The sequence below is a fragment of the Pholis gunnellus genome (genome assembly GCF_910591455.1).
Source record: "Pholis gunnellus genome assembly, chromosome: 3".
Taxonomy (NCBI): Eukaryota; Metazoa; Chordata; class Actinopteri; order Perciformes; family Pholidae; genus Pholis; species Pholis gunnellus.
The window spans coordinates 23,056,953-23,084,774 of NC_136529.1; the positions used below are offsets into that span (position 1 = coordinate 23,056,953).

General features: G+C 42.3%; 4 protein-coding genes across 4 annotated transcripts in view; all 4 read right to left on the reverse strand.

Moving 5' to 3' along the window:
• Window positions 1–1,990: 1,990 nt before the first annotated feature.
• LOC306715309 (ADP-ribosylation factor-like protein 8B) lies at window positions 1,991–7,413 on the reverse strand. Its single transcript, XM_079185626.1, has 7 exons — window positions 7,213–7,413; window positions 5,743–5,823; window positions 5,557–5,630; window positions 5,159–5,252; window positions 4,719–4,786; window positions 4,073–4,143; window positions 1,991–3,934 (listed from the first exon to the last, which is right to left on the reverse strand). Exons 1-7 carry the CDS (start codon window positions 7,333–7,335, stop codon window positions 3,885–3,887), a joined length of 561 nt encoding a protein of 186 aa, XP_079041752.1. The 5' UTR covers window positions 7,336–7,413; the 3' UTR covers window positions 1,991–3,884.
• A 2,764-nt stretch (window positions 7,414–10,177) lies between these two features.
• Window positions 10,178–14,988, reverse strand: LOC306693832 (N-acylethanolamine-hydrolyzing acid amidase-like). Its single transcript, XM_079156476.1, has 11 exons — window positions 14,758–14,988; window positions 13,012–13,173; window positions 12,748–12,871; window positions 12,534–12,624; window positions 12,359–12,444; window positions 11,378–11,550; window positions 11,226–11,288; window positions 11,076–11,142; window positions 10,945–10,973; window positions 10,543–10,612; window positions 10,178–10,415 (listed from the first exon to the last, which is right to left on the reverse strand). The coding sequence occupies exons 1-11, from the start codon at window positions 14,934–14,936 to the stop codon at window positions 10,398–10,400; spliced, it is 1,062 nt and encodes a 353-aa protein (XP_079012602.1). The 5' UTR covers window positions 14,937–14,988; the 3' UTR covers window positions 10,178–10,397.
• Window positions 14,989–19,582: 4,594 nt separating this feature from the next.
• bhlhe40 (basic helix-loop-helix family, member e40) lies at window positions 19,583–23,209 on the reverse strand. The gene is made up of 5 exons (XM_079186452.1): window positions 22,813–23,209; window positions 22,626–22,689; window positions 22,425–22,532; window positions 21,921–22,044; window positions 19,583–21,784 (listed from the first exon to the last, which is right to left on the reverse strand). Exons 1-5 carry the CDS (start codon window positions 22,869–22,871, stop codon window positions 20,934–20,936), a joined length of 1,206 nt encoding a protein of 401 aa, XP_079042578.1. The 5' UTR covers window positions 22,872–23,209; the 3' UTR covers window positions 19,583–20,933.
• A 3,122-nt stretch (window positions 23,210–26,331) lies between these two features.
• itpr1b (inositol 1,4,5-trisphosphate receptor, type 1b) overlaps window positions 26,332–27,822 on the reverse strand; it is a gene marked incomplete at its 5' end in the record, with an annotated part of 76,031 nt that continues 74,540 nt past the window's right edge. Inside the window, one exon of the mRNA XM_079157133.1 lies at window positions 26,332–27,581. Coding sequence (XP_079013259.1) covers window positions 27,495–27,581 — 87 coding nt within the window. The 3' untranslated portion in view covers window positions 26,332–27,494. The remainder of the gene's footprint in view (window positions 27,582–27,822) is intronic.

Sequence of the window (27,822 nt, forward strand, 5' to 3'; positions counted from 1 at the left end):
CCTTGAGAACCAAATGTTGGCAGCTTGATGGGTTTAGTGAGATGCTCTGTGGGTGCCCTGTAAATGCTGTGTATCATAAACATTATGATCTTAAAAGTTTAAATGCTGGAAGTAGACTAAAAACCATCACAGGCCTGCCTGGAAGATATAAAACAGTTTATAATGACACAGGGAATAAGAGGGCAGAGGAAGGAAACGGGGATGCTTCAGCCTTGATAGAGATAGCACAATAGTTACTAAAGCGCCCAGTGGGCATGCTAAACAAACCCAGATGCACACATGTAACACATACAACATTATATAATCTTCGATTGGACAGACAAACATTTTCTCACTGTAAAAAAAAACATCCCGGTGACTTACACGGATAACAAGGTGACACATCTGCGCAGGATGTGTAAAACAAATGATTTTAAGGCTGCATAAACTAGGTGTTGTGTGTTCGCTCGTCGCCGTCAGACGATGGAGCAAAAGTAAAGCACAGGCTTTCTACACCGACTGCTGAGTGAGACTGTCCAGGGCCGTTTGCTGGAAAGAGGGGAGTGAATCAGCCTAAGTAAGCGACAGCAGCTTCAATCACGAACCGTTTATGTGCATTAGACAGGTAGGCGTTCTGCAGACAGGAAGCTGAATAGACGCTTGTGGTGTGAAACAAAAAACAAAAAAAAACGTGGAATATTAAATCAGAGTAAAAAAAAAATCCCTGTTAAAAAATGAGTTACATCCTCATAATCTAAGACGCCCATCAAGGTTTAAGAGAGGATTTATGAAGCCAAGGGTTGTCGCAATTAAACAGAGTGAAAGTGATGTGGGAGTGAATCACGTCTGCACAAATATTCTATAATTCAAATGTATAGCAGCCCTTGTAATTTTGGTGACGAACGGTCATTCACAGGACTGACCAACGGGTTTGGACATTTAGGAAATAGCAGAGTTGTGACAGGTGGTATAGGTGCAAAACATGTTGGATTACCTAATGAGCCCATTGGCTCGTAATGGAGTGGAACTACATTAATAGTATGTCACGCCTTTGGGTCTTCTCCGTGACCTCCTCACATAAATCCTTGTGGCAGGTTTGTAACCACCACTTAATCCCTGGCGGTCGTTGCAATTGTAAACCACACACATACGAATGTGAACTTCCCATGCGGACACACACACAGAACACACGTCTCAACTGATGGAATTCATCGGATAACACCTAGATCTGTCCACACGTTTAAACTACTGCCCTGGCGTACTCTGAATGGCAGCAGCTGTTCATTAAAAAAAACTGCGTTTAAGAAATAAGATTAATTAAGGTGTTCTTGCTTTAACAGCACAGGCCTCCTCTCTCCAGCGGCTCGGCGCTCCAGCTGTGAGAACACGGCTCACTTTATTGCCCCCTAGTTTGTGACGCACTCCCCGGGCCCGTCTTTAACATTCTGCTTAGCACAGTGTTAGATTTCTACGCATCGTTTTCTGCCAAGAAACACTGAGGAGGTGTTAATCATCCATTATGGGGTCTGTAAGTAACAATAGCTGCTTAATGGATATTACAGAACCACATCTATCCACGAAGGTAGCACCAAGTTAAGCCTGAATAATAAAATGGAGTGAACAGTGGGTGCATTTAGGCTGCCAGATGAGCAGCTCCTTTCGCAATACTTTGCGGACGAAGGTGCTGTGAACTTTCAAGGCAAGAATTGGTGAGGCAGGAGGTTAAAACTAAGCTGTAATCACTCATACACTCGGTGCAACTCTAAAACGCTTACCATTGACATTTGCCAGGCCTGCACCAAAACATAACCCTACAATAATCACTGCGTTAAGAAAAGGGGGCTAAAGCAGGTTTATGATGCACCGAAAGAGAACTTCAGGTTAAACTGCAGAGTTTTCAGTCTGCAGAGACTTTTAAGCTCCCATCCTTTACTATTTATTATCCTTCCAAAGTCCTCTGCTTCCACCTAGTGGGGACTATCTACATTGACCACTGGATGCCACACTTGAAAACCTTAAAAATAAAAACAAATTTATTAGCAATCAGAGGGTGGGGGGGGGTGGGGGGGGGGGGGGGGGGGGGTGCATACATCTACAGGAGCATTTGTTGGAATAAAAATGCAAAATCTTATTTACAAAGTCTGCAATTGAATGTGAATAAGTTCAGCACATGCACATACAAATTGCAAATAGGCTATATTATTATTATTATTATTATTACACAGGTAACAAAAGCTTTCCCCCCAAAATAAACCACACAGTTACCCACATTTTAAAGCCCCTCACTGCTGCTGTGGTCCAAACGATCGACATTTAGGATTACTACGATCGCCGACAGATGCAGAACATACACAATGCTCTGCATCTGTGTGCGTGACGGATTTGTAGAAAAAATTACAGTAAAATGCAGAAGCGATGTAGGTCTACGTAGAGCATTGTAGCAGTTATCAGCAACACTCACACACGGAAAACAAAAAAAACTAAAATGCTTAAATTGATCAGGATGCACTGGCCAAGCAAAGGGGCAGATTAATATACAGCGATACCGTGAGGAATAAGTCCCGTCGCTGAAAGGAAATGACATGTCAATCGCCTTTTGAGGAGACTGCGTCGTCCTCGGGCTGCTAAGGCTTCTACAAAAAGACATCAGGATTCAGACAAGGGCGTGGCAACTGGCAAGGCATTTATGACATCAAGCGACGCGTTGGAACTAATGGATTGTCTTCGGTTCTCCGTGAGCTCAGGCTTCACGACTAACACTGGCTTTCTGTTATCCAACCCGAACAAAATAGGGATTATCCAACAGACACTTTGGGAAAACCCATCGCTGTGTTCAGACAACATTCTTAAAAATCATTCAACAACAACCTGAGAACTGCAAGAAAGAGTTTCGAGCTACATTAAAGTGTCACAGGCTACAGGTGAAACCGCATTCAAATCACCCGTCAACTAGGAAAAAAACAAACAAATGTAACATTTTCTCATTCACCTCGCATCATCCACCGCTTCATTCCTCATTAATTCCATTGTTAGTACAGTGCTGTGTTAGTACAGTACTGTCTTTTCTCAAGACATCGTAAAGCGTTTGTGCGATTACAAAACATAAAACGAGATCGTTCGAGGGTTTTGGCGTTAAGAGTAATCAGGGGATTTCTGCTGCGTCTGGACCAAGTGTTTCATAATAGTGGGTCAGAAGTGGCATTGGGCAATAACTGGTTGGAACGCTCCCTCAGTCAAAGGCACTTTAAACTCTGCTGACCCATCATAGGATTTTGCCTCAGACAAAACAAACACTCACAGTCTGACCTTCTATTCATCCTTACATTATGTGTAAACTTTGACTTAAGTCACATAATAAAATCGATACTTCCAGCAAAATAAAAAAAAAAAAAAGCAGCAGGGTACATTGCAAAGATCCCATCAGGAATTTACGGTTTTAGCACAAGCTAACCATCGTCATTTGGCAAATAACTGTTAAAAACTACAATCGCAACCTCGTAAACCCCGACGGAACGGGTGTCTACATGTGGGATTAGGAGGAGGTCCGTCCTAGTGTAGCTGGGGGGACGGCACACCGTAACATCATTAGATTGTTGTGTCGAAAGGAACAGAAACCCATTTAAAAGAAAAAGAGAAAGAAACTCAAGACAGATCATGTTCATAGTGACCAGCGATAAGGCATGACGACTGAAACAACTCTTCAAGACTCCGGATAGCTGGGGTTGGCGGTAGTGCTGTACAGGGGTGGCTACACATCTATGGTAGTGTACTGGGGTGGTGCAGGTGGTGACGGTAGTGAGCAGATAGCTGGAATACTTCACAGAGGCAGTGGAGAGGATGGCTGTCGAGGACCCATGACCATTAGGGGGCTGAGGCCAGAGCTGCGACTGGGGAGGGCTTCAGTTTCAGCTCCTCCGTGACTTTGAATGCTGGATGAGCCACTGCAGCGTGATATCTACAGAGGGAGGGATAGTACGACATTTTTGTGAGCTCAGCAGGCCCACATATCACTAAACATTTGTATATGTATATATATATATATATATATATGTGGTAGGATGTAGAATCATTTCAACTGTGATCTGCTCCTTGCCTATATTGTCCTTCTCTTTGCAGGAGACGGAATAGCAGCAGATCTCTCGGTCCTGAATGCCAGATAGATTCCTGGGAAAAGGAAAGAAGGACACATGAAACCTTTAAGTACACATTAGAGTCTTATGTTTAAGTGGATAAACTTTACTGGCACATGCAGTGAAATGCTTGCATGGTAGGCTGTGTTAACTTAAAGCAGAGCAGTTTTGCAATGCTAGCAAGCTGAAGTTGGGGAAATACAGTAGACCGCACAAAAGGCAGGATTAGCATTTGATTGGGTGTGTTTTAGCCTGTTCTGATCCAATAAATATGCAATGAAAGGCCCAAAATTGATCCCAGTTGTTCCCCTGATACAATGATTCACCTTCACTTTATGGCCAGAAGTCTGCGGTCTCTTTCCAGATCTATGGGCATTAATATGCTGCTTCCAACAGCCTCCATTCATCTGGGAAGGTTTTTCTTAATATCATTTATTTAAGTATTTTAGATTTACCAGTTAGTTTTGGTCATGCTGTGTATAATTTAATGTATTGGAAATGCCCGATATCATAACTTTCGGATCACCACCGGGATGCTTTACATCAGAGGCAAGTCCGGAGGTTTGTGCAGGATTATCAACAGAAGTACTGTGGTTTTGAGTGCCTCACATTTTTTCAATGAGCTGCTTCTCATCGAGTGCGTTGGGTAGGTCTCGTTTGTTGCCCAGTACTAGAACCTGAAATGTTGGGAGAAAAAAAAAAGGGGCTGATCAATATCCAGCACAGTAATGTATCCCACAGTGTGAAGACACAGAATCCTTACTGTTAGGATCAAATAAACTGTGCGTGTGTGGCGTCAGGTCACAGCACCTATCGATTTAGCACATCAAAGCCTGTCGAATCAATTAGCCCGTCAGCTTAGATATTGAAAACTCATTAAATAGAATCCTGGCCTGGGCTCAAATTACCACTTTGTGTTTCATCAAGCCTGCGTCACTGCAACCCATCAGTTACTAATTACGACTTTAATCCCCGCTTGCGATCAGAGTCGCTACACTTTCAGTAATCGTGAGTTTTTTGGACTAAAGACCACAAAAGCGTTCTCTTACGGGAATTCCTTGTAGCTGTGGTTTGTCTAAAAGGTTGTGCAGTTCATTTCGGGAAGCTTCTATCTTCTCTTGGTCTGCTGCATCCACCATGTAACTGCAGAGGGGAAAAAATAAAAGAGACTTAGAGTTTGGTAACACTAAAAATACCCATTTCACTGAATCAAAGTTGAAAACCAAATATTTAACCTCTTACGACAAAGTTTGTAATGACACAAATATGAAATGCATATTACACATGTATACACATACTGAATAAGCAGAGTGTTGCATTAGTGTGTGTGTGTGTGTGTGTGTGTGTGTGAGATGGTCGTTCTGTTTTTCAGGATCCCAGGAAGCCAAATAGTAAACGTGTGGTCACGAAGGCCACCTGCCGCACGTGGTGGTGTCCCCAAACTTACACAATAGCATTGACTCCTCGACAGTAGCGCTCCCACATGCTTCTGAAGCGAGGCTGTCCCCCTATGTCCCATATCTGAGGCGAGAAAGCACAGAATCAAAAATACACATCTTAAGGGAGACAAAGGCCGGTTTAAAATAGAAACAGTGAACGCATCCAGCTGGACGTTTTCTGCTCATTAACTGACCTTTATTGTCACGTTGCCTTTAGTGACCTTCCGCATGTTGAAGCCGACTGTGGGAATCATGTCCTCGCTGAACTGGCCTGACTGCACGAGACAAAGAGGCCGCATGTTAGCGATTACTGCAACTAGCAACTGAAATATTAGGGGATGAAATGCATTTCCATTTTGGTGCTATTTCATTTCTACCATTTGTGTCCTGACACTCTGTACAAAGCCAGTGTCTCTACATCACCAAAATAAAAGCTTGTCCACGTGTATTTACGTCTGTGTAGTTTCTTCGTATTCAGAAGTCGCACGATAAAGCTGAGCTGAAGTGAATCACTTTGATGAAAACAATAGTTAATCAGCTGCTTGTTGTCCTTTTACTCCATGAATCACTGTTAAGATGATGGCATCTACACATCAGCCTTCAACGGAGCTTTCTGCAACCAGCCAGCGCTTTGTAACTTAACATTCCACCGGCTTAACGTGCCGTACAAGGCATTTCATCCTAAAAGTGGCTCTACTCTAAAGCCAACGGGGTCGGCTTTGATAAGAAAAATGTCTGAAAGAAATTCAATAATAACTTTGGCTCTATGGCTCATACACCAGTCCAAAGGTCCCACAAAGTGAAGGAGATGGCAGTTTGTTTGTTTTTCTAACGTAATCACCAGACTTGACCACTACAGATTCAGAGGAATACAAATTGTAGTCTTGAGATGCATCCAGGAGAGGAGGAGCAGACAGTGCTGTGAACTACAACTAGACTTCCTAAGACTACAGAGTGATCTGTCACCTAGATACACAGACGTAAATAACAGTGGACGACAGGATCTAACCCTTTACCACACACACACACAGACACACACACACAGACACACACACAAAAGGCTGTGGCAAGCTAGACATGAAAACACAGTGCTAGCTATAAGACAACGTGCCATAAATGTAAACTTAACAACAGAGGAAGGGATGAAGAATTAACAGGACCCGATGACATTAATGCATTTAATTATGCAACGTTGACATACAATAGTATATCACACGCATATACTATATATCTAATCACGCCATAGTTATAATCTATTCATAATAACACAGACAGCTGACAGCTATCATGGCTCCAGGCCTCGGTCGCGAGAGGACACAGTTATGACACGAGTGTTTACAAAGTTAGCTCGTGGCAACTGCATGTCGTTGATGTTGTGACACACCGGCAGCTTTCTACGAAGCTGCGACAACTCCGTTCACATGACCGGTTTCATAAGTATGCGCACAGTCATACCGACAACTTCGTCACTCTAGCTATAGCCAAACAACAAGTCACTAGAGACGGTCACCAGTGCTCCAGCTGTGCCCCAATGTTTGGAACAATAACGTGAATGTCGCAGCGAATATATTTTATTCGTAATATATTAAAGAATAAACCTTTCCCCAGGTAGTAACGTGAGCCCGGGGCCCCAACACTGACACTGCTTGTTTAGCGTCACTTACTGCAATCACATTGACGAATGTGGTTTTTCCGGAGTACTGAAGTCCCACCAGTGTGAGCTCCATCTCCTCTTTCCAAAAGATGGACCGGAACCAGTCCAGCAGTCTGTTAATGAGGGCCAGCATCTTGGATGACAAGGTGGTCGCAGTGCTTCTGTAGTCGTCTGGACGGGAGCTTGGCTGGCTAGCAGCAGTCTACACAGGAAGTAGCTTTGCTGCTTTGTCATATCATGTGATCACACTGAACAAGCGCATGGACGGAAGGTGCACGCGTGCCTGCTGAGAAGTTCATGCACCTCGCGGGAGCGCGCGCACTGAAAGCGGAACTTGACTGACATTGAGTCACTTTACTTTTGAGAGGACACGTTTGTGTTTTTAGACAGTTACTAACCTTCAGGGTTCTCCGAGCAGCTCGCAACTGAATCAGGTGTCTGGACAGCAGAGGCTTCAACACAGGACAACACACAAACTGCTCAAAGACTAAAGGAAAAGCCTATATAGTCAATGTAGAGCAGGTGTATACTTCTTATTGGATAATTGATTGAGCAGGATTTTAAATCTATTGTACAATGGATCCAAAGGTGGGCTTTGCCATAGTCAATGTCCAAGTGCCACACCCACCGCTGATTAGTAATTGTGTTTACTAATGCCACACTGTAAACACACTCTGTTACAAGTAAAAGTCCTGCAATGAAAAAAGTAAAATGTATTTAAATAAGAGTCAAACTGCTCAATACAGAAAAAAGTTAAACTATTATAATTATTATTACTTGAGTTTTAATGTATAACCAGGGTTTTACTGTTAGTTGGTTGAGGTGAAGAACATTTTTAACTGTTTTGTATAGAAGTGTAACTAATGTGTATTTTTATTCGACCCATGGATTCATCTGCCGATTCATTTCTTGATCAATAAATTGGTTGTTTGGTTTACAAAAAAATCGGAAAAGAATGTCACAAGTTCTCACAAGGTATCATCTTTACAAAAAAAAATGTAAATTATAGGGCTCTGGGATGGGTAGCTGGGAGGCACGGGCCCCTGCTGAGCTGGGAGAAGGGGACCTGGTGGTTTGAAGCTTGTGGATTGGGTCAAGAGGGAGTGGGTCAGGACTGTCCCATTGTCTTTCAAAGCGACAGTAAAACGTTCAGCTCGTTTGCCAGGCGGAGGTCATTCATGGAGTGGGGGGCTGTGGTTTTTGGGCTTGTAGTTGGTGATCTGTCTGAGACCTCTCCAGACAGAAGCAAAGTCACTCGCTGAGCGCTGGTGTTGCAGTTTCTCAGAGTACTGTCGTTTAGCGTCTCTCGCCGCCTTGCTAAACCTGTATTTTGACTCTGTAAACAAGTCCTTGTTTAACCGTAGATTAGGGTTTGGTTGTGAACCAGAGTTTGTTGTTGTTATAACTCACCCTGGTGCTCGTTGGAACACAGCTGTCTTCACAGAAGCGGATGTCTGACGTCACCGCCTCTGTCTCACCGCCTCTGTGTACTCATACAGACTGTTGGTAGCAGTCCTGAAAACATCCCAGTTTGTACAGTCCAAGCGCAGCCGAAGATCCTCCTTAGCTTCACTGGTCCACTGCTTTGATTTCCTGACAACTAATTTCTGCCTGTATGCAGGAATCAGATGGAGCACAACATGGTCAGAGTGTCCCAGTGCAGCACGAGGGACGGCATGATAGGTATTTGGGGAGTTCATGGCTGAGGTTTCCTTTGTTAAAGTCGCCATGGACAATAACTAGAGAGTCTGGGTTGTTCCGCTCCACACACAGTATCTGGTCGGCGAGCATGCACTGTGCCTCCTGCACGTTGGAACTTATTATTTTGATGTGTAACATACTTATTAGGAACATTCTGTGCGTATTAATGGCACTGCCCCATTGGTTTTGGGAGTCAAAATTGTTCCTTTGGGAAGTAAGCACAATGCAACTTTTCTTTTACCTTACCAATCCAGTACGCTGACTTCCAAAATCAAAAATATTGATTTTGGAAGTTATTATCTATCAGTGTTACATAATCATGAAGAACACTGTGTTTGTATAGGGGAGTTCCACAATGGTTTTGGATGTAACATATTACCTCTCCAAATAACTATGCTGATTTCCAAAACCTGTACTTTTACTTCCACAACAAACATGAAAGGTGTGTATCCATTTCGCAGCATTGCTTATTGATTTTCTATCAGTGTAACATTAAGAGGAACATTGTGTGTATCCATTGGTTTGGAAGTTACATTACATTGGGAAGTTTCATTATTGTTTTGGAAGACACATTTCTGTGTCTTTCACCTTCCCAAATTACAATGCTAACTTTCAAAACCAATACTTTCACTTTCACAACCAATATCCAAATTTAGTTTCAAAACTATTCTCTGTAAGTGTCATACAGTATATTGGAAACATTGTGTGTATAAGTGGCAGTGCGCTTTTGGTTTTGGAACTACGCATTTTACTTTGGGAAATCTCCTCCCAATCTAGTATGCTAACTTTCAAAAGCTATACTTTTACATCCAAAACCAAAATGAATATTCTGCTTTCACTGTGCACCATGTCAGCTTGAATTTGGAAAGTATTATCAATTGGTGTAACTTCATTATTTGGAAACGCATCTGTGCATAAACGGCAGTATCGTTTTGGTTATTTAAGCTAGCTAAGCTTCCTCGTGAGCTCCTTATTTGTGAAAACAAATCTTGTATAACCTGCATGGCTAATTTGACCGTTAGCCCGCTCAAGTGAATTAGTAAATGGCCTTCACAAAGAGGAAAATGTGAACCACAAAGAACAGTCAGTAACTCAAATAAGCTTACCAGAGAAGTGGTTCACCTGAGACCCGAATAGGCCCAATTATCATCGTACTTGTAGGCCTGTCCTGGCGTTTCCATCCTTGTTTATTCCAACTTGTGCCATTTTTCAGTGTCATTAAGAAATTCTGTGTCACTCAACACTTCATCAGCTGACTCCGGATGGTAGCAATCAAGTAAACATTTTATTAAGCTTGACATATAAATTCCAGTTACAAAAGGTGACAAAAATGATCAGAGCAATTTTTATTAGCGACAGAAAAGCACCGTCACCCTCACACTGCTTGAGTCCAACTCCCTTCTAATCGTTGATTATTCAATCTCCACGTGATCGTGAGTCTACAGGTGGACACTGCAGTAAAACATCTGTGCGGTGTCGAGCGCTCAAGGCCCGTCAGTTCGGTGGGCAGCCCTTGAAAGAGATGAGTGAGAGAGGGCCTCATTTTCAGTGAGACATCACCACTTCATTGCTTAATATTAATATATATGAGACAAACAAATAGATGCATTTAAGATGTAGTTGTGAAAGATGAAATTACCTGTGGCCTTATTAGTGTGTTGTACTTCTCGGGGGCTGCTGCACTCATTATTGTTGTGTAAACCGTACCTCTGGGGATTATCAACATAGAAGACAATAGATACCATCAAATATCATGCAATGTATAAACTATAACAACAAGCTATGTAAAGCTTCCTTGAAAAAATTGGCATATAATAATCATTAATGTGCCCAAAATATAAAACCCTCAATGTTTTCATAGAAACTCAGCTATTGCTGTTCTACATTGTACTTGCTATGTGCTGAAGCCTGGTGTCAAACAAAGGCCGATTGACATTATTGGTGGTATGCACACAGCTAACCCATCTCAGCAACATGAACAGTCATGTGACTCCTTGAAACAAAGAATGTGAGCATAATGGACGGGTAAAGTTTTCCTTACCCATTACACACCGGATACAGCGACAGAACCTATAAGGAAAGAGGAGATTGTAAAATGTGCTGTACGCGATATTTCTCAGTATCATGTGTACTTTGGTCCCCTGAAGTATTGATGTATTAGTGCACACTTGCCTGATAAAGGGTCTTCATGTTGATGTGATCTTGGCCGGTAGCATTTAGTGCTTTGTTGGCTGCGTCTCTACAAAATGAATACATAAGAAGAGCATGATAGCAGCGACAGCAACGATATCGGGCGAGTATTCATCGTGCGTAATGACTCACCTTCGGTGGTCCCTCGCTGGTGGCGGGAGCCAGTGGTCAAAGTTTGTCTCCACTCTGTACCATCTAAAACGGGAACGCACCATTTTTACGTTTCGGGTTCGGTTGTGCAGTCACACTGAACACACACTTTGATATAACAGATTCTTGCCTACCCTCCGGTCAGGGGATCCAGTGGCCAGATATCAGCGGCAACTATTCGGGCTCTGGTGATGACGACCCCTTCTCCTGCTCGCACCCCACCCACGATGTAATACACCCCGGTGATGATGGGAATCTTGGAGAGACGCATCACGGCATCCTGAAAGTCCTCTGCATTCTCCAGTGTCTGCAAAGGTTACACACGACCAGACTGTGTCCAAAATCATTCACTCATTCACTACTCCCTGCACACTATCTATAAGGCTCTATGTAGAGGACTATATAGTGCGCAATATACATCGGTAAAATAAAGAACAACACTACTCGCGTCACTTAAAAAGTTTGCTTTCACAGGCTTTGGGGCCTGAATTTTTCACTTGTATCTGTAAACAAACTCTCTTAACTTTTATTTTAATAACTATTCTAATTATTTTATGTTACTTATTGTATTTATTTCTCATATGTTGCTTCTTTGCTCAATGTTGTATAACTTCTAAACCATTTAAAATCCTTTATCATTGTTTGTCTGCCATTTATAACCTTTGTTTTGAAATGTGCTTTATAAATAAGGTTATTATTATTATTACTAATTACTAATAAATACATACTGTAAGCTATTTTGTTGAGTTGCCACTTATCAAAGTGCTCTGAGTAAATGTAAGTTCCCGGTGGATAGCAGTGATGCAACGTTTACTGTATGTCTAGGGCTTTTATTGTGAAAGGTAAAAAACGGAAGAAGTAAAGTATGCACATGCAGTTGTGAATGTGGGGGCAACAGGTACTTTGTGCCAGGTATTATTTTCGCGCCATAAATCATGAATTTGTCTCAATCGCGCTGCTCTTTCTCCTCTCGTCCGTCTGCCATTTTTCCTCAACCAAAACGGCGAACTTGCTATAGTGAGTAGGAACTGATTTTAGACGCAGCCCTAGTAAAAGTTTCAGTTCCTCATGCAGTAAACTTCCTCACACTTAGTTCCGTAACATACTGTACTCACCTCCCTCACCAGCCAGCTGACTGGGGATCTCCGTAAAATGAAAGCCGACACCACATTCTTCCACCAGTTATACCAGTGTTCACTGCCTGATGATCACAAACGCACACATGAAAACAAAAAGGAGCAATAAAATCTGAATTTTGCAACATTTCTGGACGAAGAAGTGAGGTTTTACCTCGCTGGTCGCCAGAGACGGTAAACTTGTTAGGACTCTGTCCCGTCCACAGGCCAATGTATCCAGCAAATGAAGTTCCACGGTACGCCACCTAATTGGGTGTGTCAAAAAAAACAACATACAGAATTGTATCACCTCATCATGACAAAATAAAATTGAAATATAACTTCCGGAGGTACAAAAGTTATTTAAGTGCTGTGGGTGCATACTGTACCTCTCCATTCTTGAGGAATATTACATCCATAGTCAGATTCCTCAGAACAGGATGTGGATAATCAAGGTTCCTGCCGTGGTACACGTGCCCATTTTTGTCCTGCGCTACGATGCTAGTGCAAAATCTAGGAATGCACAAAGGTTGTTCGCATGCATGAGAAGGTCGTTCGCGTTTAATCCAGCGTACCTGTAAGGCATTGTAAGCCGCTGCGTTGTACACACGTTTCTATTATAGAGGTGTAATTAGGTTTAAAATCACACATACGCAGATATTTCATAGGCAAAGTTGAGAATGATGACATCTGAAATGTTTCCCAGGTGTGAGGCCAAGCCACGGATCTCCCCTGCATACGGCTGAGGAATGAACTTTTCCAGGTCCTTCACCAAAGGTGCAACTGCGTGATGAAGCCATTTCGGAACTGTAGTGCTGACAACAACAAAAAAAGAAGAAAACATGTTTGTGTCAGCACTGGAAGATAAACACAATAAAACAATGCAGAAGTTAGGTCACTGCTGATTCAAGGCTGCCATAATGTAATCAATATTAAGTGAATATAAAGAAAACATAGTGTTAGCATGTTTCTACCAGAATTATTTTCTAATATTTGTGGGTAAGTCCCTGATTATCACAGTACTGTACCGTGTTGTTTCCCCTTCACACTGACACAGTGACAGTTGGGCATGGCCCAACGCAGTAATGTCAAATATACTCTTTTACAAAATATCTGTTCACGTCTCCCATTGGACTTAATAGACTCAAGACCTGCCGCTTGTCTCCTAAACGGGCCGTGGCGGCGGTGAAACCCACATGAAATAGAAACAGGAAGCTGACTCTCACTGCAAAGTCCAAGCCCTCAGGAAGAGCGCTGGGCTTTGAAGCTATCACACGGTGGCCAAACTATGGAATTATAATTTCCCAGGTCCAGCGCCTGATGCCCTCGGGCCCAAAAAGACTTTACATTGGGAAAAGAGACGTCTGTTACTCAGCAGATAATTTTTTTGAGTAGAATTAACTCCCCAGTACTAACACGTGTATAGCCCTTATATTAATTATTCGGTCCTACAAGTTGTAAAATGCACTAATAGCCGAATCCAGAGTTATTTGTCTGGGCGTGGTTAACCCAGTAGTTTTACGAAAATCAGTTAGCTAGGGCATTCGCAAACTTTTCGTTGTCACAATGTCACAATGTCCGGACGATGAGTGGCTTGTGAAAAATGGGTCCAATATTTACTTTCGTGACTATGGAGCGAAGGAATCGGTCATAATTTATGTTCCTGTTAACTTCTCCCATATAGACCCAGGACCTGCAGTCAGTCTCCTAAAAGAGGCGTGGCAGCGGTGATACCCAGGTGAGACAAACACAGGAAACGGACTCCTTCCTATGGTGTCTCTGGTAAAGTCACAGATACAAGTTGTTCATCTCTACTTTACTTTCCTGTAACTTTTACAATATTAGTATTTATTTATGTTCCTTAAAAGGACACAGAAGGAACAGTAAAGAAAGTATCTATCTTTCAGGACCTTCAGCCCTCCTCAGAGGCCGTCGTTACCATAATAACACACCTTCAGGAACACAATTCAGATGGTTGGTGTCACAACAACAACACCAGTTTGTTTTTCTCATAGAATTATGACTTTGTAAAGCGACAAATTTGTTATTTACAATTTTGCAACTTTAATCTCAGAGAATAAGCTATTTCTTCTCATAAATGTACGACTTTAATCTGGTTTCTTCTGAAAATATTGACCCCCTCCCGTGGCTCCGTTTATATAAATGGACCTACAATGGCTCTAATGCTCCGTAGTAGTCGTCTGTTAACTAAGAATGTTTATAATTTGATCCTAATAAACTTATTTTCAACACCCTCCTCATGAATCATCAATAGGTTAGTTATGCACCGAGTCACTCGCTACTAAGTTTCTGCAACACGTGACACACGTTGAGCATTACATCGTAATAAACAACCTACTTTCTAGAGATGAAACAAAAAGTAGAACTCGGAAACTTACTCGATAACCTCCGCGGCGGCTTTCCTCAGGTAGTCTACGTCAAAGACTTTGACCAGAGGGTTCCATCGCACCTCTGGATCTTCATCCAGGCTGATGTTCACTGTGGGGGGGGCGACCTGTGCCCCGCACGAGACCACCGCGAGTCCGAGCAGCAACTCCACAGCCCGCAGCATGATCATCGCGACTGGTTCCAGTCCGAGCCAGGCGGAGCCACGCGGAGACGCTGCCGCCGGAGACGTGCCTGTGTTTTGCAGAACAAGGGTGAGACTTCCGATCCGAGTTTTTCAGAGTAAGAGCTGGTTAATAGACAGGTTATAAAACACCGAGCTTACGCAAACCAATGGCTTTTGGCTTTATAATGATAATAATCATAATAGCAATGAATTATAAGACAAATGAAGAAAAACACAGCGAAAAGGCAACACGTTGTACCCGAAGTATCAAAAGTAGACTACTCTTAATGTAGAATGGTCCCTGTCAGTGTTACGTTATTGCATATTTGTTATTAATGCATTATGTGAGCAGTATGCTGGTCGAGGTAAAGCTAATTGTACTGCTTCATTTAATGTTGGGTAGTTAAATCTATAAAAATGCAACATGTTCCATGAACTGATAGTAAAATATTCTTGTGAAAAGTCACACATAAATGTAGCTGTTAAATAAATGTACTGGGTGAGTAAAAAGTACAATAATTCAATTTGAACTGCAGACGGGTAGAATTAAACAGTTGAGTACAAGTATCTCAAATCTGTAGGCCTACATGACATCGACTAAATGTATCACTTCCCCCACACTAAATAACTGATGGTGTACTTTTCTTGCTCCACTTGTGGAACTTGAAAGAGTTCTAAACAGGAAGTCCATAAAATAAATCAGGGTAACTGTTGACAGAGGAACTCTTTGGTTTGGTGTCAACATATTGATACTTTTTGGTATTCTGCATGTCACGATGGTGTCATTCATTCTGGTGGGTTATGTTTGGGATGGGTTAAATGCAGAGGTCAACATTTGTGTATGTGTATATGTACATGACAATACAAATACATTATTATTATCATTATTTTAAGCAGCGATGAAACAGCAAATAATGTGCATTTGCTACTCAAACTGTCACAACTGAACAATCAAAGGCGGGACATTTAATGGATTAAATTCTGGATGAAGGACTCTTTGGAATAATGATACATTTGATTGTAGAATACTTTGGACTCACTGCCTGATGATCACAAACACACATACAGACATGAAAACAAAAAGGAACAATAACACCTGAATATTGCAATGTAATTGTATAATACACATTGTGCATAATGAATAATGAAACATTTGTGAGAGGTAACTGGGCTAAAGTACACTTTTATTTTAATAGAAATCTGACTGCAAACCTTATTGTTCTTGCCAGTGGAATGGAGTAATGCTGGTTGGCTCTAATCTGCCAAACAGGATTGCTGTCTTTGTCAAGTGAGCAAGTGATGCACTTTTCATGTCTATGCACCCTGTAATGGTGAGTGTGAGCGGTGTTGTATGTGTCCAGCTTCTAGTAGTAAGAAAGGGAAACATTTTATATTATGACTGCATGACGCTGGTGTAAACAAGTGACCTTTATTCCCTGCTTGGTAGATCACCTACTGGGAACCTGCCCTGCCGCACCCACTGGGGAACTGTGCACCACCAGCTACTTGAATGAAAGTGCAGTTGAACCTGCTAAATTATTCATGTGGGTTCACCAAGCCGTTGAGAGGTAGTTTGAATGTCGAAATAATATCCTATAATAACAATTTATTGAGTTTTCCACAAGCACCCCACCATTAAGTTGTCATAAGCTCTTCTTATACGTTACTTGAATCAAAGGGCCACTGATGCACCATGGGTATGTGGTACACGCAGGCACAGGAGTCCATTGTTCATGTAAAGTTTCTGTGTTTCTTATGATTTATTTATCTAATAACAAGCAAGCAAACGAAAGAACAAACAGATTGTGCCTATCGCTGCCTCTCCTGCTCATGTTTAAAAAAAAACAAAGCCTACCCCGGTGCATGCTGGTCCTATACCTGCCTACTCATAAACATAAACTGCAGGTGCCCATAGTATTACCCAATGCATAGACAAAACTAAAGTATATGCTAATTATGCAAAGAAATGAATTAATAAATACACCAAACAACTAATTAGACTAAACAAATAACCAACAATTTTTTATTTTTTTAAAAGCTACCCAAAGAAAAATCAGAAAATCTAACCCAGGAGATCCAGCTGCTCCTCCTCCTCAACAGTACACACCCACACACACACACACACACACACACACACACACACACAGCTGACAGTGTCATGTGAACCAATAATTTTGTCTTTGGTGACTGGAAAATTGAAATGAATGGGAATGTGTTATCCCAGGCCTCATTTGGCCAGACAACGCCTTGGGGTCCTTCCGGAAGAGTCTCGAACACCCTGCTACGTCTGCTGTCCATGAGAACCAGCCGCTGATGAGTGGAAAGAGGATAATGGACGGATGGACAGTTTAAAGTTTAGAGTTTAAACTTCTGGTGTCGCATATTAGGATAACATAAAACAGTCCTATCTGCAATTGTGTGTACTAGAAACTGAGCAGTCACACAACAAGTTTTATGAATAACAAAACAGTGCGACAAGCAGAGATATCCGAATTGAAATGAGCTAACAGTAACGTATTGTCTCTGCAAGGTGCAACTTGATACAGCTGATGAGCTTCTGCATCAGGCTCTTCTGAAAGCATCTTTACCTCAGTCTCCATGTGGCTGCATGAAAGGAGGTTGTTCAACCTTCTCTTTAAGGTCATCCTGATCTTTGATTAGCCCCCCCCCCCCCCCCCCCCCCCCCCCAACGCCCCCCTCACAGTGCACACTCTGTTCCCTGCAACAACAGCCACAGAGGCCGAATCATCGCACTCAATTAGCTCCTCGGCCACCGTGTGCTTTGTGACACCACGTTTTCAAGTTAGACATTTATCCGCCTGCATCTCAATAACAAGGTCATTCATTTCTGTGTTTCTTGGAAGCCAGTCTTGATCTCGTGTTCAACCTCTTTTTTTTCACACTGGTGTCAGTGTTTTCTGCAGCGGTTTCCACCTCAGGCGGCGAGGGCCCATTCTGCCTCAGCTCAATCACCAATTGCCTTCCAGTCGGTCGTAAATTCATTTAGATAGGATCGTGAACCGATTGAAGATGGCATAACAAAACAATATGAATAAAGAGATTCATTCAAAATCCTTTTGCTCCTGTGGTATTTTAACTTAGTTTTTTTTTTGGTCAACGGTAAGAATAGAGTTTAATCACATGAAGTCAAATACTGTTCAGTAGTTTTAAACCCTTAGCAATTTATTTGGCCACTTGGGGGCAGCAGGAACAAGTTGTAAACATAACAATGTCATTTTGTTTGCCATATTACACTGTAAAAGTTAATAGGGGGGAAATTAGCTAGCAGACAGTTGTTGTTTTTTATTTATTTTTTACATCTAGTTCACTATACAAGCAACATTAGCTTTGATTTGGAGTCGGGTCTCTTTCCAGTTGCTGCATGTAAGTCCAGTATTTCCTGTCCTTTCCACTCTGGTCAGCTTTCAATCAGCTCATGATATGAAATAAATACTAAATGCTCCACTGTGTTCACCAGCTGGCTGACAAAATGTGTCGTTTTGCTGCTTGGTGCCGAGCAGGTAGTGTACAGTCAAACCAAAACAATGAACTGAAAGAAGCTGAGAGGAACTACAGAGTCGGGTGATAATAGATCATTCACATTGTGAATAGACCGACAGTTGTATATTTCTATTACATTGTTACTGACGTAGTCTAAGTTGGGGCTCCTGAAGGCGTCACGTAAGGAGGATTCATTCTTTGGTGTGACGCACTAATTCCACAAGGTGGCGCTGGTACTGTATTTATGAGCACACCGGCACCGTTAGCAGGCCTGTGTTGGAATCACTTCACTGGTCTGCTGACCAAATTACAAAATACTGTTGTGATTCCAAGAAAAGAAAGAGGAAAAAAAAAGCCATTTCCACATTTCTCAGGGAGGCATGGTGGGTGGAGAGCATATGATAACGGCCTTTTCATTTTCACTATTACGACAACTACAGCAGTGTTACCGCCCAGGAAACAGGCTCCCAAACACAGCAGAAGGTTGGGGGGAGACTGGAATTCCATGTTATTAAATCTGAAAGTAAATCAAAGACATAAAGTCCTTTCTCCCACAACCTCAAATACCATTTCTATCCTCTGTGGTGTCAAGTTGCCAGACACATTTTCGGCTCCTACTCAGCACAATTTCAGTATTGTTACAGTGGCTGCCATACGTTATATAATCCTGATTAACTGTATGGGAGAGAACTGACTAAACCACAAAGTAATATACAGATAATTCAGTGAATGTGTAGTTTAATGTCTACATTTCTGCAGACAACCAAAACTGTATTATCTCTAGTTTAGAAATCAATAATGTAGATTACATTATACGTTTTTATTCGTGTATAATATTCAGGACAGTATTTAGAAAGCAAACTAAAGCCCACAGTCCAAATTGTGATGTGCTGAACGTTGTGCTGTTAAAGACTTAGATTTAAAAAATGTGAAAAAAACAATCAACTTCCCAAATTAAATTTCTTAGAAAGGGTTTAGAATTTGAAATGTTTACAGCCAGTAATCTAAGACACGCTATTGATTTACAGAGGCAGCGCTGCTTTGTGGGTTATGTAAGCGTTATGTAAGTGCGTGTTGTTATGAGGAGCTGTCAGGTTGTCTGGCTGCAACACGTGCAAGCCGTCAGTCACTGAAACCCAAATTCCACGGGGTGGGAGGAGGAAAAGAAAAAGCTTTATTAATATTTTAATATATATCAATAATACTTTATATACAAAATATGTACAACAAACAACCTTTTGTTACATTTCAAAATAAAAATCCCAAGTACCTCTCTCTATACAAAACTATTATTTTTCTTTGAACTTTACATTCACTCTCTTTGCCACGGACATTTAAAGCAAAAATACATTGAAACACCTGCCAATGGTTTGTTTGTGTGTGTGTCTGTCTGCGTTACGCGAGTAAAGGCAACAGCATGAGCTAAGATCAGGCCTTAACTTGACTGGGAATTTGCGGGCGAGATGCAAATCTGGTCGAGCACGACGCTGCAATGCTGCACACCTTTGTGTTGGCACACAGCAAGTGCCTTGCCTCAACCTTCATCTATCTGGTGGCGATGCGAATACACTCAGCGGGTCACGTATCAAAAATAGAGATGTACGAGTAGTATAAGCAAAAAATAATAATTACAAGACATTACTTCACAGGGACTCCATCTAGATGCACAAATAGTCATGAGTCACAAATGAAATTGTTAAAAAGCGCGCACGGCCACGGCACTTTTTTAAAAATAGACGCGAGTGGCACAACTCGTACAGTGACAACACCCTGAATTCTTTGAACACCGGAAGCGCTGTTCATTTGGCCTCAAGGTAATTGAGGGATCATGGGAGCAAGTGTCTTATGTGACGGCTCTCGTGAACATTTTCTTTTTTTTTGGTAACATTCTTGTCTAAACAATGGTTTGTTTCAGCTACAGGAAACACTTAAAAGTAGATCCTCCATTCACAGATCCGCAGCAGGTCAAAAATAACTCAAGCAGCATCTACAAGGGGCTTTTGTTCAATCTTTACATTCAATACAGAGTGGTGTGTGTGCAAAACAGTAGGTCCAAATAAATTTTTTTTGGGGGGGTGGGGGGGCTTATCTGTGCCTTACATTCTGTGTTTACCTCTGACATTCAACACTGAGTGCAGAGAAGCTCACTGACAAACAAACAAAAATAAAACAACTCTCGCGATCTCTTTGCGCGCTCATCGTCTTTGAACTGATCTTCTTCACAGTGTTTCAGAGCCGTGCGACAGGTGATCTCTGCGCCTTCACGTGGGCACTGCGGGTCGCCCCCTAAAAGTCCGGTTTCAGTGTGTGAGGAGCCGATGATAGACGACGGTGACCCCTTTTGGGGTCGTTGCCGGGGGGTCAATGTTCTGATGGGCCAAACAACGGCTGTGGTTTGAAGGGATACCAGTGCGTTTGTGGGGTTGTTGTTGTTGTTGTTTTGACCCTCTTTTTAACCGCATCAACATTCAGAGGGCACGATTCCAACAGAAACACATCTGCTCAGTCTTTGGTTTCCAGGTTCAACGGGGGGACCTGCTTTAAAGCTTTGTGCAGAGCAGGGGAGTCCATGTGGTTCTGGTAGGATGCTGGAGACCCTGCCCTCGGGGACATCACCAGAGATGAGGGAGACGTCTCCTGGGGCCCGTTCGCTGCAGAGCCGCTCATGCCCGGGTACATAACAGGCAAGCCCCCGTGGTACCAGCGTTTGTCCAGCATGGGCAGATAGGCCGCAGCCGCCGCAGCCGCGGGAGGGAGGAGGTAGAAGGGGAGGCAAAACGGGGCCTGGTTGGGGGAGAAGCTCATGTAGCCGCCGGGGCCTCCTGCCACGTGACCGGAGAGAATCTCGTCCTCTGAGGAGTCAGACTTCGACTTCTTGGCCCGAGGCTCGTCGCCCTCCTGCTTGATTGCACCGGCCGTCGCCTCGGACGCGGCGCGCCTGCGCTCCCCCTCCTTCGCGTGGCTCTCTGACCACTGGGCTTTGGCGTCGCGCTTCTCATGCTCTCCCCCGTAGCCGCTGTCAGTGTCCGTGTCACTGCCGCTCTGCTCCCCCGCCACGTGGGGGTAAGTCCTTTGAATGACGGGGACACAGTTCTTGGCCGAGCCCTCGGACGTCCTCTTGGGCTCTCCGGCGGGCTGCTTCTTCGGGTTCTCCGAAGCTTGAGGGACGGACGCGTCCGCGCTGCTCTGATGATGCAGGACTTCAGCCGCGACCTTTTGGATGTGGCTGATGACGTCGGAGGGAGTCAGGTCCCTGCTGCTTTCTTGGCTGGCCAGATAGTGGAGGACCTCCTTCGCACACAAGTGAAAGCCGGAGCGGAACATCTCCTCACTGCTCTCACCGCCATGGTCACCTGATCGATCAGAACCACAAGGTTAAAATGAATCTTCACAGCACAATTTTCTTTGAAGTGGCTCTGATAGAGGCAACAGATCGCTCAGTGGACGACAGCTGTTTGTAATTTGACATACACACAACATCAAACTCACCAATCTGCAGGTCGTTCTGTAGCGCCATGATCTTCTGCTGTTGCTGCTCCAGGATGCCACTTAGGGCTTTCACATGCTTGAGAGTGAGTTCCAGCACCACAGCTTTCTCCAAATGACCCAGCGTCTAAAACAGGAAGACCTTCGATAAGCATGTTGATCTTTCTTATGTAACACATTCTGCAGCTGAACAGAGGACAAATCACCGAACACCCGAGAAGTCAAGCAATCCGCACACAAAAAGACAAAAACTCTCGACAAATAAAAAAAAAAATCTAAAACCTTGTCAGAATTTTAAAAGATTTACCTTTTAATTATAAAAAATGACAAGATTACATGGGGAAAAAAAAATAACTCTTAAAATGCAAAACTTTTTTTATTCTTTGAGACTCTTAAAACTCAATCCCGAAAAAGGCTGGAGCAAACAAAACTGCTCAGCAGAACCATGTGGCGTGTCCGATTCCCTGTCTGTAAGCAGACATGAAATACGGAGAAGATAAGACTCACCGTAAGCTTGAGGTGCTCGGGCAACAAATCCTTCAGCTGGGCAATGCATTCGTTGATTCTGTCGCGTCTTTTCTTTTCGATCAGTCGGTGTGGCAACTTGTACGTCTCCTGGAGGGGGTAGAAAATACGGTCAGTGAAATCCAGGCTGCGCGGTTGAAACCAATGAAAGCAGGAATATTTAGAATTTGGACTTGAATTTACCTTGCTGTCATCCCCGCGCTTCATGCCCCTCCTGGGTTTGTACACATACATGGAGAAATCGATTCTTTGGAGACAAGATAGAATTAGTTAGACTTCAGTTTGGTAAGGATTTGGTAATTCAGTATTAAACGCGTCATGTAGTGAGGATATAATAGAAGCAGAATAAAATAGAAAATGTTCCTTTTACCCTTGCATGTCAGCTATATCCAGTGATGGTGGTGGTTGCGCGCTGGTAATCCTCTCCATGTTGCTCAACTGTGAAACCCGAAGAAACGAGTTGGAGAAAAAAACCTTCAAAACGTTCCAAATGTATCTCTGCGGTCGCACTTCAAACCCGAAGAAATAAAATCACACGCACACAAAAAAAAAGAATAATAAAGAATAATAGTATCTCCTGTTATCCGGTGTGTGCGTGTGCGTTCCCGCTGTGAGCTGGAGTTTGGGCAGTGCGCAGTGTTGTCACCCTGAAGGTCCGGACTCGGCAGTAGGTCTGGGGAGGATCCGCGCCCGGCTGAGTGTGTGAGAGAGCTGGGTGGGTTTTTGACTACGTGTTAAATAAACCCTGTGACTGCAGGCACGTCTCTCGGCTGGAGACACAGACTCGACACCGTCACATGAGCCTCACGTGTTGGACGGCGCTTTCAACTCCTCACCCTCCCCGCGCCACACACGCAAGCGCGCACACACACACACGCGCGCGCGCCACCCCCTCCCCTCCCCCGCGCCCTGCTGCTGCTGGAGTACAACCCATTTCTGTAGTACTCCTCCACTGGGGCCGAGTCCCGTGTACCTCCATGCTCCTCCGGCTCTCGGGGCAAAACCGTGTTCGCGGAGCTGACCGTGTTTACAAAGAGAGAAAGTAGAGCGGCAGCTCCCTTGTCGACAGTTAAGAAGCGGTGAAATATTAATCCGCAAACTGCAAATATGGCAGCCTTTCTATTACAACATTAATAACTGAAAACACTATAGCTTCTAGAGTGACGTAGCCTATGACAATATTTATATATATATGCACACTTTATATATATGTAAATATATAAGTGCACATATATATTTATATCAGTAATATATATATATATATATATATATACACATTTTTAGCATATATCATTAGCTTAAGGCCTGTATGTTAACAGCAACACAGTGATACCATACGAGATCCAAAAAAGTGTGATCAGGTCACACTTTGTTTCCCCACCATGTTTGTTATATTAAGATAAAAACCAGCCCACGGCCTACAACAACAACAACAACAACAACAATAATAATAATTATTATTATTATTATTGGTATTATAATCATAGAATATTTCCAATGATTTGGTCTGCTATAAATACTTATAATAGCGGTTACACATTTTGAAAAGAAAGCTTTGACACATTTTAACTATTGTAATTATAATAATTAAAATGTGTCAAAGATATTTTATATATATATATATATATATACAGTATATATATATATATATACATACGTGGTGTCCTATAATAAATGTCAGTGTTTCAATGCGGCCAACAAGGCAGACATTTCTACTTTCATCATTTGTTTTGTTGCTTGGCATGTGTCACGCGCCAAGGAAGGACACCGTGTAATTTCACACTGTACCCGCTCGCTGTGTGGCACGTGCACCTGCAGCGGGACACTGTCGCCGTGGCGGAGCGTTTTCCTTTTTATACCGATAGTATTAAAACCTGCCTCTACCCACCAGCGGGGCTGTCACGTTGAGCTCCTCATGGTTCGGTGAGAGAGCCGAGGAGCAAATCCCTGCCGGTGACGTCAGGGGCGCAGACAAGCCGAGGGTTCCCGATTGGTCGCTCGGCTCCTCCCTCCGACGTCCTGAAGCAGCCGGAGAGACTAAAGATAGAAGCAGGCTGCAAAACAAATGAGCGCCAGACAGGAAACGAGGGAGCGGGAAAAGGAGTCAACATTTGATCGAAATCCTGATAAGATCTTGAAAATAATGAAACAGTTCACTCTTCTTTCTGCTTTTGTTGTTCTGGCCAAGTCAATCACACAACTGTAACATCTGGCCAAATCAATCACACAACTGTAACATCTGGCCAAATCAATCACACAACTATAACATCTGGCCAAATCAATCACACAACTATAACACCGTTACTCTGTTTGTTTGGTTAAATCTTTGCACTACTGTTTAGTTAGTTAATTTAATATTCTATTTCATTGTATATATTGTGCATTTTTATATCTAATATTTTTACTCTGTTATTTAATTTACTATTTATCCATCTATCTATCTATCTATCTATCTATCTATCTAATAGAAAATAATATCGATGTTGCCGGGAGCTTGCTCTTCCCGCGTTTTTTGTTCTTCATCATAGACCTACAGGTACCATTACAGGTTTTATTTAAATATGAAATGATACACATAAACGTAACATGTTGACATACTGCATACATTACTATGGTACGGTTGCAGGTGTTTTCTGAGCTATTCCATGCCATCGTTCATCAGGCCACTACATATAAAAAGATTTTGTCCCCAATATTCAGTGGTGGACAAAGTATTCAAGTCATTAGTAAAATCAATAATACCACACACAAAAATTACAAATATATATATTTTTTAAATGAAATCAATTTCAATAAATCTAAAAGTCCTGCATTCAAAGTGTATTAGCAGCTAAATGTAGCCTAGGCCTTCCAAAAAACTAAAAGTGCAAAATGGCTTCCGTCAGTGGAGGAACAATGTTTATGTCACAGAGTAGAGATATGACGTAGCATGATGATTTCCCCGATAATGGAAATAATCGAGTAAAGTACAAGTAGGCCTAGCTCGAATTAAGGTCTACTTGAGTACTATATAGTAAATCGTTACTTTCCACTACTACATACTCACCCATGTCGTTGCTGTAAAGTGTCATGAAAAATGGCCTTTCATCAAGACTACATCAAAGATTCAAATGGAGACCGTTGACTCTATGCAATGTTCTCTGCTGAAGCCCGACTCGCGAGTCCTCGAGTGGAGCTCCGTTGTTGCTCTGATTCACTCTACATTTCAAGCTGCAATAAGTTTGTGAGTGATATTATAGTTATGAGCAGATTTGATCTGACTCAGTGTTGTTTAAATGGAAGCCCTTGGGAGGATATGTACAAGTTTGAAGAAAGTCATAAAGTCATGAACTGATCTTTGGTGACCCGCTGATTAGCAGCATAATGCGTACGACTACTTCAGTTTTAGTCTGACTCAACACTAAACACTCGACTCCAGCTGTAAGGCAGATCAGCATCAGCTCATCTAAAGACGAGTAAAGCTTGATAAATACTCAGCATGTATCTGTTAATGTATTAATTCTGCTATTTTAAATCCGCCTGCTTACACACATTCCACTCGTACTGCAGACATATGCTGGTTTCATTGACGCACGTTTCCAGTCGACAGAGGTAGTTTCTCTGAAAGCCGAACCTGATTAATTCAGGACATGGTCTAGTTTTATTTCCTGAAGTGGAAAACGCTGGCTGAAATTCCTCTATTTGACTGGCATAAGATATTGTATATTGTCAACCGGTGGCATTTATAGTTGTGACTAAAACAATCTGATCTGGGCGAAAATCTACGAGGGTTTATAAATGGAGTGAGGCAATAAATGTCCTATAGAATCACCTCAAACAATAAACACACACAACAAGAAGTAAAGGATAATTACATCAATTTTAATAAATAATTCTACTTTAATATACAAATTGACAGTGCTTAGATTTCTAGTTAATCTTAACATTCATGGGTAACAGTTGTTTTTCTCCATCTCACTTTTCTATACAAAAGCAAAGATATGCAACAAACTTTATGTAAACATAGTAGTCCAAAAAAATAAATAAAGATCATTCTAAACGTAGCATGAAAACCAACTAAAACATTTCAGTGAAAAGGAACATAAAAGTTAGTGACTCTGCACAAGCAGCAAACACGTATCAGACTTTAAACAAAGACAACAAGAGAAAACAGGCACAAGTGGAACATGTTTGCTGCAAAACAGGAAATTGTGCTAATGACGTTTATTACAATAACAGACTCCTGAGCAGATTGTAATAGCATGAGTGATACTGAATAAATTACACAGTATATTTCAACATTCTAAACGTCCTTTAGAACCCAATTAAATAAGAAAGCAGATTGATAATAAAACAAGTTAGCGCTGAGACATTGGATTTGCACAGGTAAAAGAAAACTATCTGTATATATTGCCCTCACACAATATACTATCTCTATGGAAACATTTAAAAAAAGGAAAATTGAGAAGGCCAGCTTATTAAATATTATCTCTATATTTGCGTAAGTAAAGAGAACTACTCCCTATTTCATCCAGAGACACTAAAGTACAAACAGAGAAATTGGCCCACGCTTTTAAATAAGACATGACTGATGGAACTTAAATCCACACACCAATGAGGTTGCATATTTAAGTAAATATATTGCACGACAACATACAAAAATAAGACATTTAATACCGCTTGTTATGCCAGAAATATAAATATAAAACATTCAAATAAAACAAATGCGACTAATTCCTCCTGTCCAGTCAGCTTCATCGTGTTTCAAGTTCAACCAGTAAAGGCCATGTGTTGAGAAATCCAATTTATTTTATTACGTAGAAAACATTTGGCACCAATTCCAAACCGGACTGAACCGAACGAGGTGGGGCAGAGCTACACATCGCCTTATGACTACCTATGTTACAGTGTTTCCCTACCGTTACCAATTACACTCAGTGCAGTATACATTATGTGCAATCTCTGAGGGAGGAACACCCGCACATACACACACACACACACACACATACACACACCGTCCGTCCACACGGATGCTGCTGTGAGCTGCTTCGGGGGTCCGCGTCACCCGACCCCCTATGCAGGCTGCTGGGGGTTGGCGTTCATGTGCTGTGGGTGTCCCAGCAGGCCAATCCGTTGCTTCTGCTTCCTCTGTTCGGTCATCTGAAGAGCACAAAAAAAAAGAAATTAAAAAAATCATTCCACCTGTAGCTCTGTTGGCGCGCACGTCTTCCTCCACAGAATATGCTGGCCGGCCTCCCTGGTCTATAGTCTTCATCGATTTATTCCCTCACATCGCTTTACAGAAACTAACAAATGCCGCCAAACAAACTCTGCACAGCACTGAACTAAAAAAAAAACGGAATCTTTTGAAAATCCAGCCCGCCTCGTCATCCACATTGTC

Excerpts from the sequence above, each read along its gene's own strand:
- LOC306715309 (XM_079185626.1), bottom strand. The coding sequence starts at position 7,335 with ATGCTGGCCCTCATTAACAGACTGCTGGACTGGTTCCGGTCCATCTTT. Across the intron at positions 5,824-7,212 it reads CATTCGTCAATGTGATTGCA|TCAGGCCAGTTCAGCGAGGA; the intron begins GTAAGTGACGCT and ends TGTCTCGTGCAG. Across the intron at positions 4,787-5,158 it reads CACAGCTACAAGGAATTCCC|GTTCTAGTACTGGGCAACAA; the intron begins GTAAGAGAACGC and ends CCAACATTTCAG.
- LOC306693832 (XM_079156476.1), bottom strand. The coding sequence starts at position 14,936 with ATGATCATGCTGCGGGCTGTGGAGTTGCTGCTCGGACTCGCGGTGGTC. Across the intron at positions 13,174-14,757 it reads GCCGCCGCGGAGGTTATCGA|CACTACAGTTCCGAAATGGC; the intron begins GTAAGTTTCCGA and ends TGTTGTTGTCAG. Across the intron at positions 11,143-11,225 it reads CCAGCGAGGGACCACCGAAG|AGACGCAGCCAACAAAGCAC; the intron begins GTGAGTCATTAC and ends TTCATTTTGTAG.
- bhlhe40 (XM_079186452.1), bottom strand. The coding sequence starts at position 22,871 with ATGGAGAGGATTACCAGCGCGCAACCACCACCATCACTGGATATAGCT. Across the intron at positions 22,690-22,812 it reads GATATAGCTGACATGCAAGG|AATCGATTTCTCCATGTATG; the intron begins GTAAAAGGAACA and ends TTGTCTCCAAAG. Across the intron at positions 22,045-22,424 it reads CCGAGCACCTCAAGCTTACG|ACGCTGGGTCATTTGGAGAA; the intron begins GTGAGTCTTATC and ends TTCCTGTTTTAG.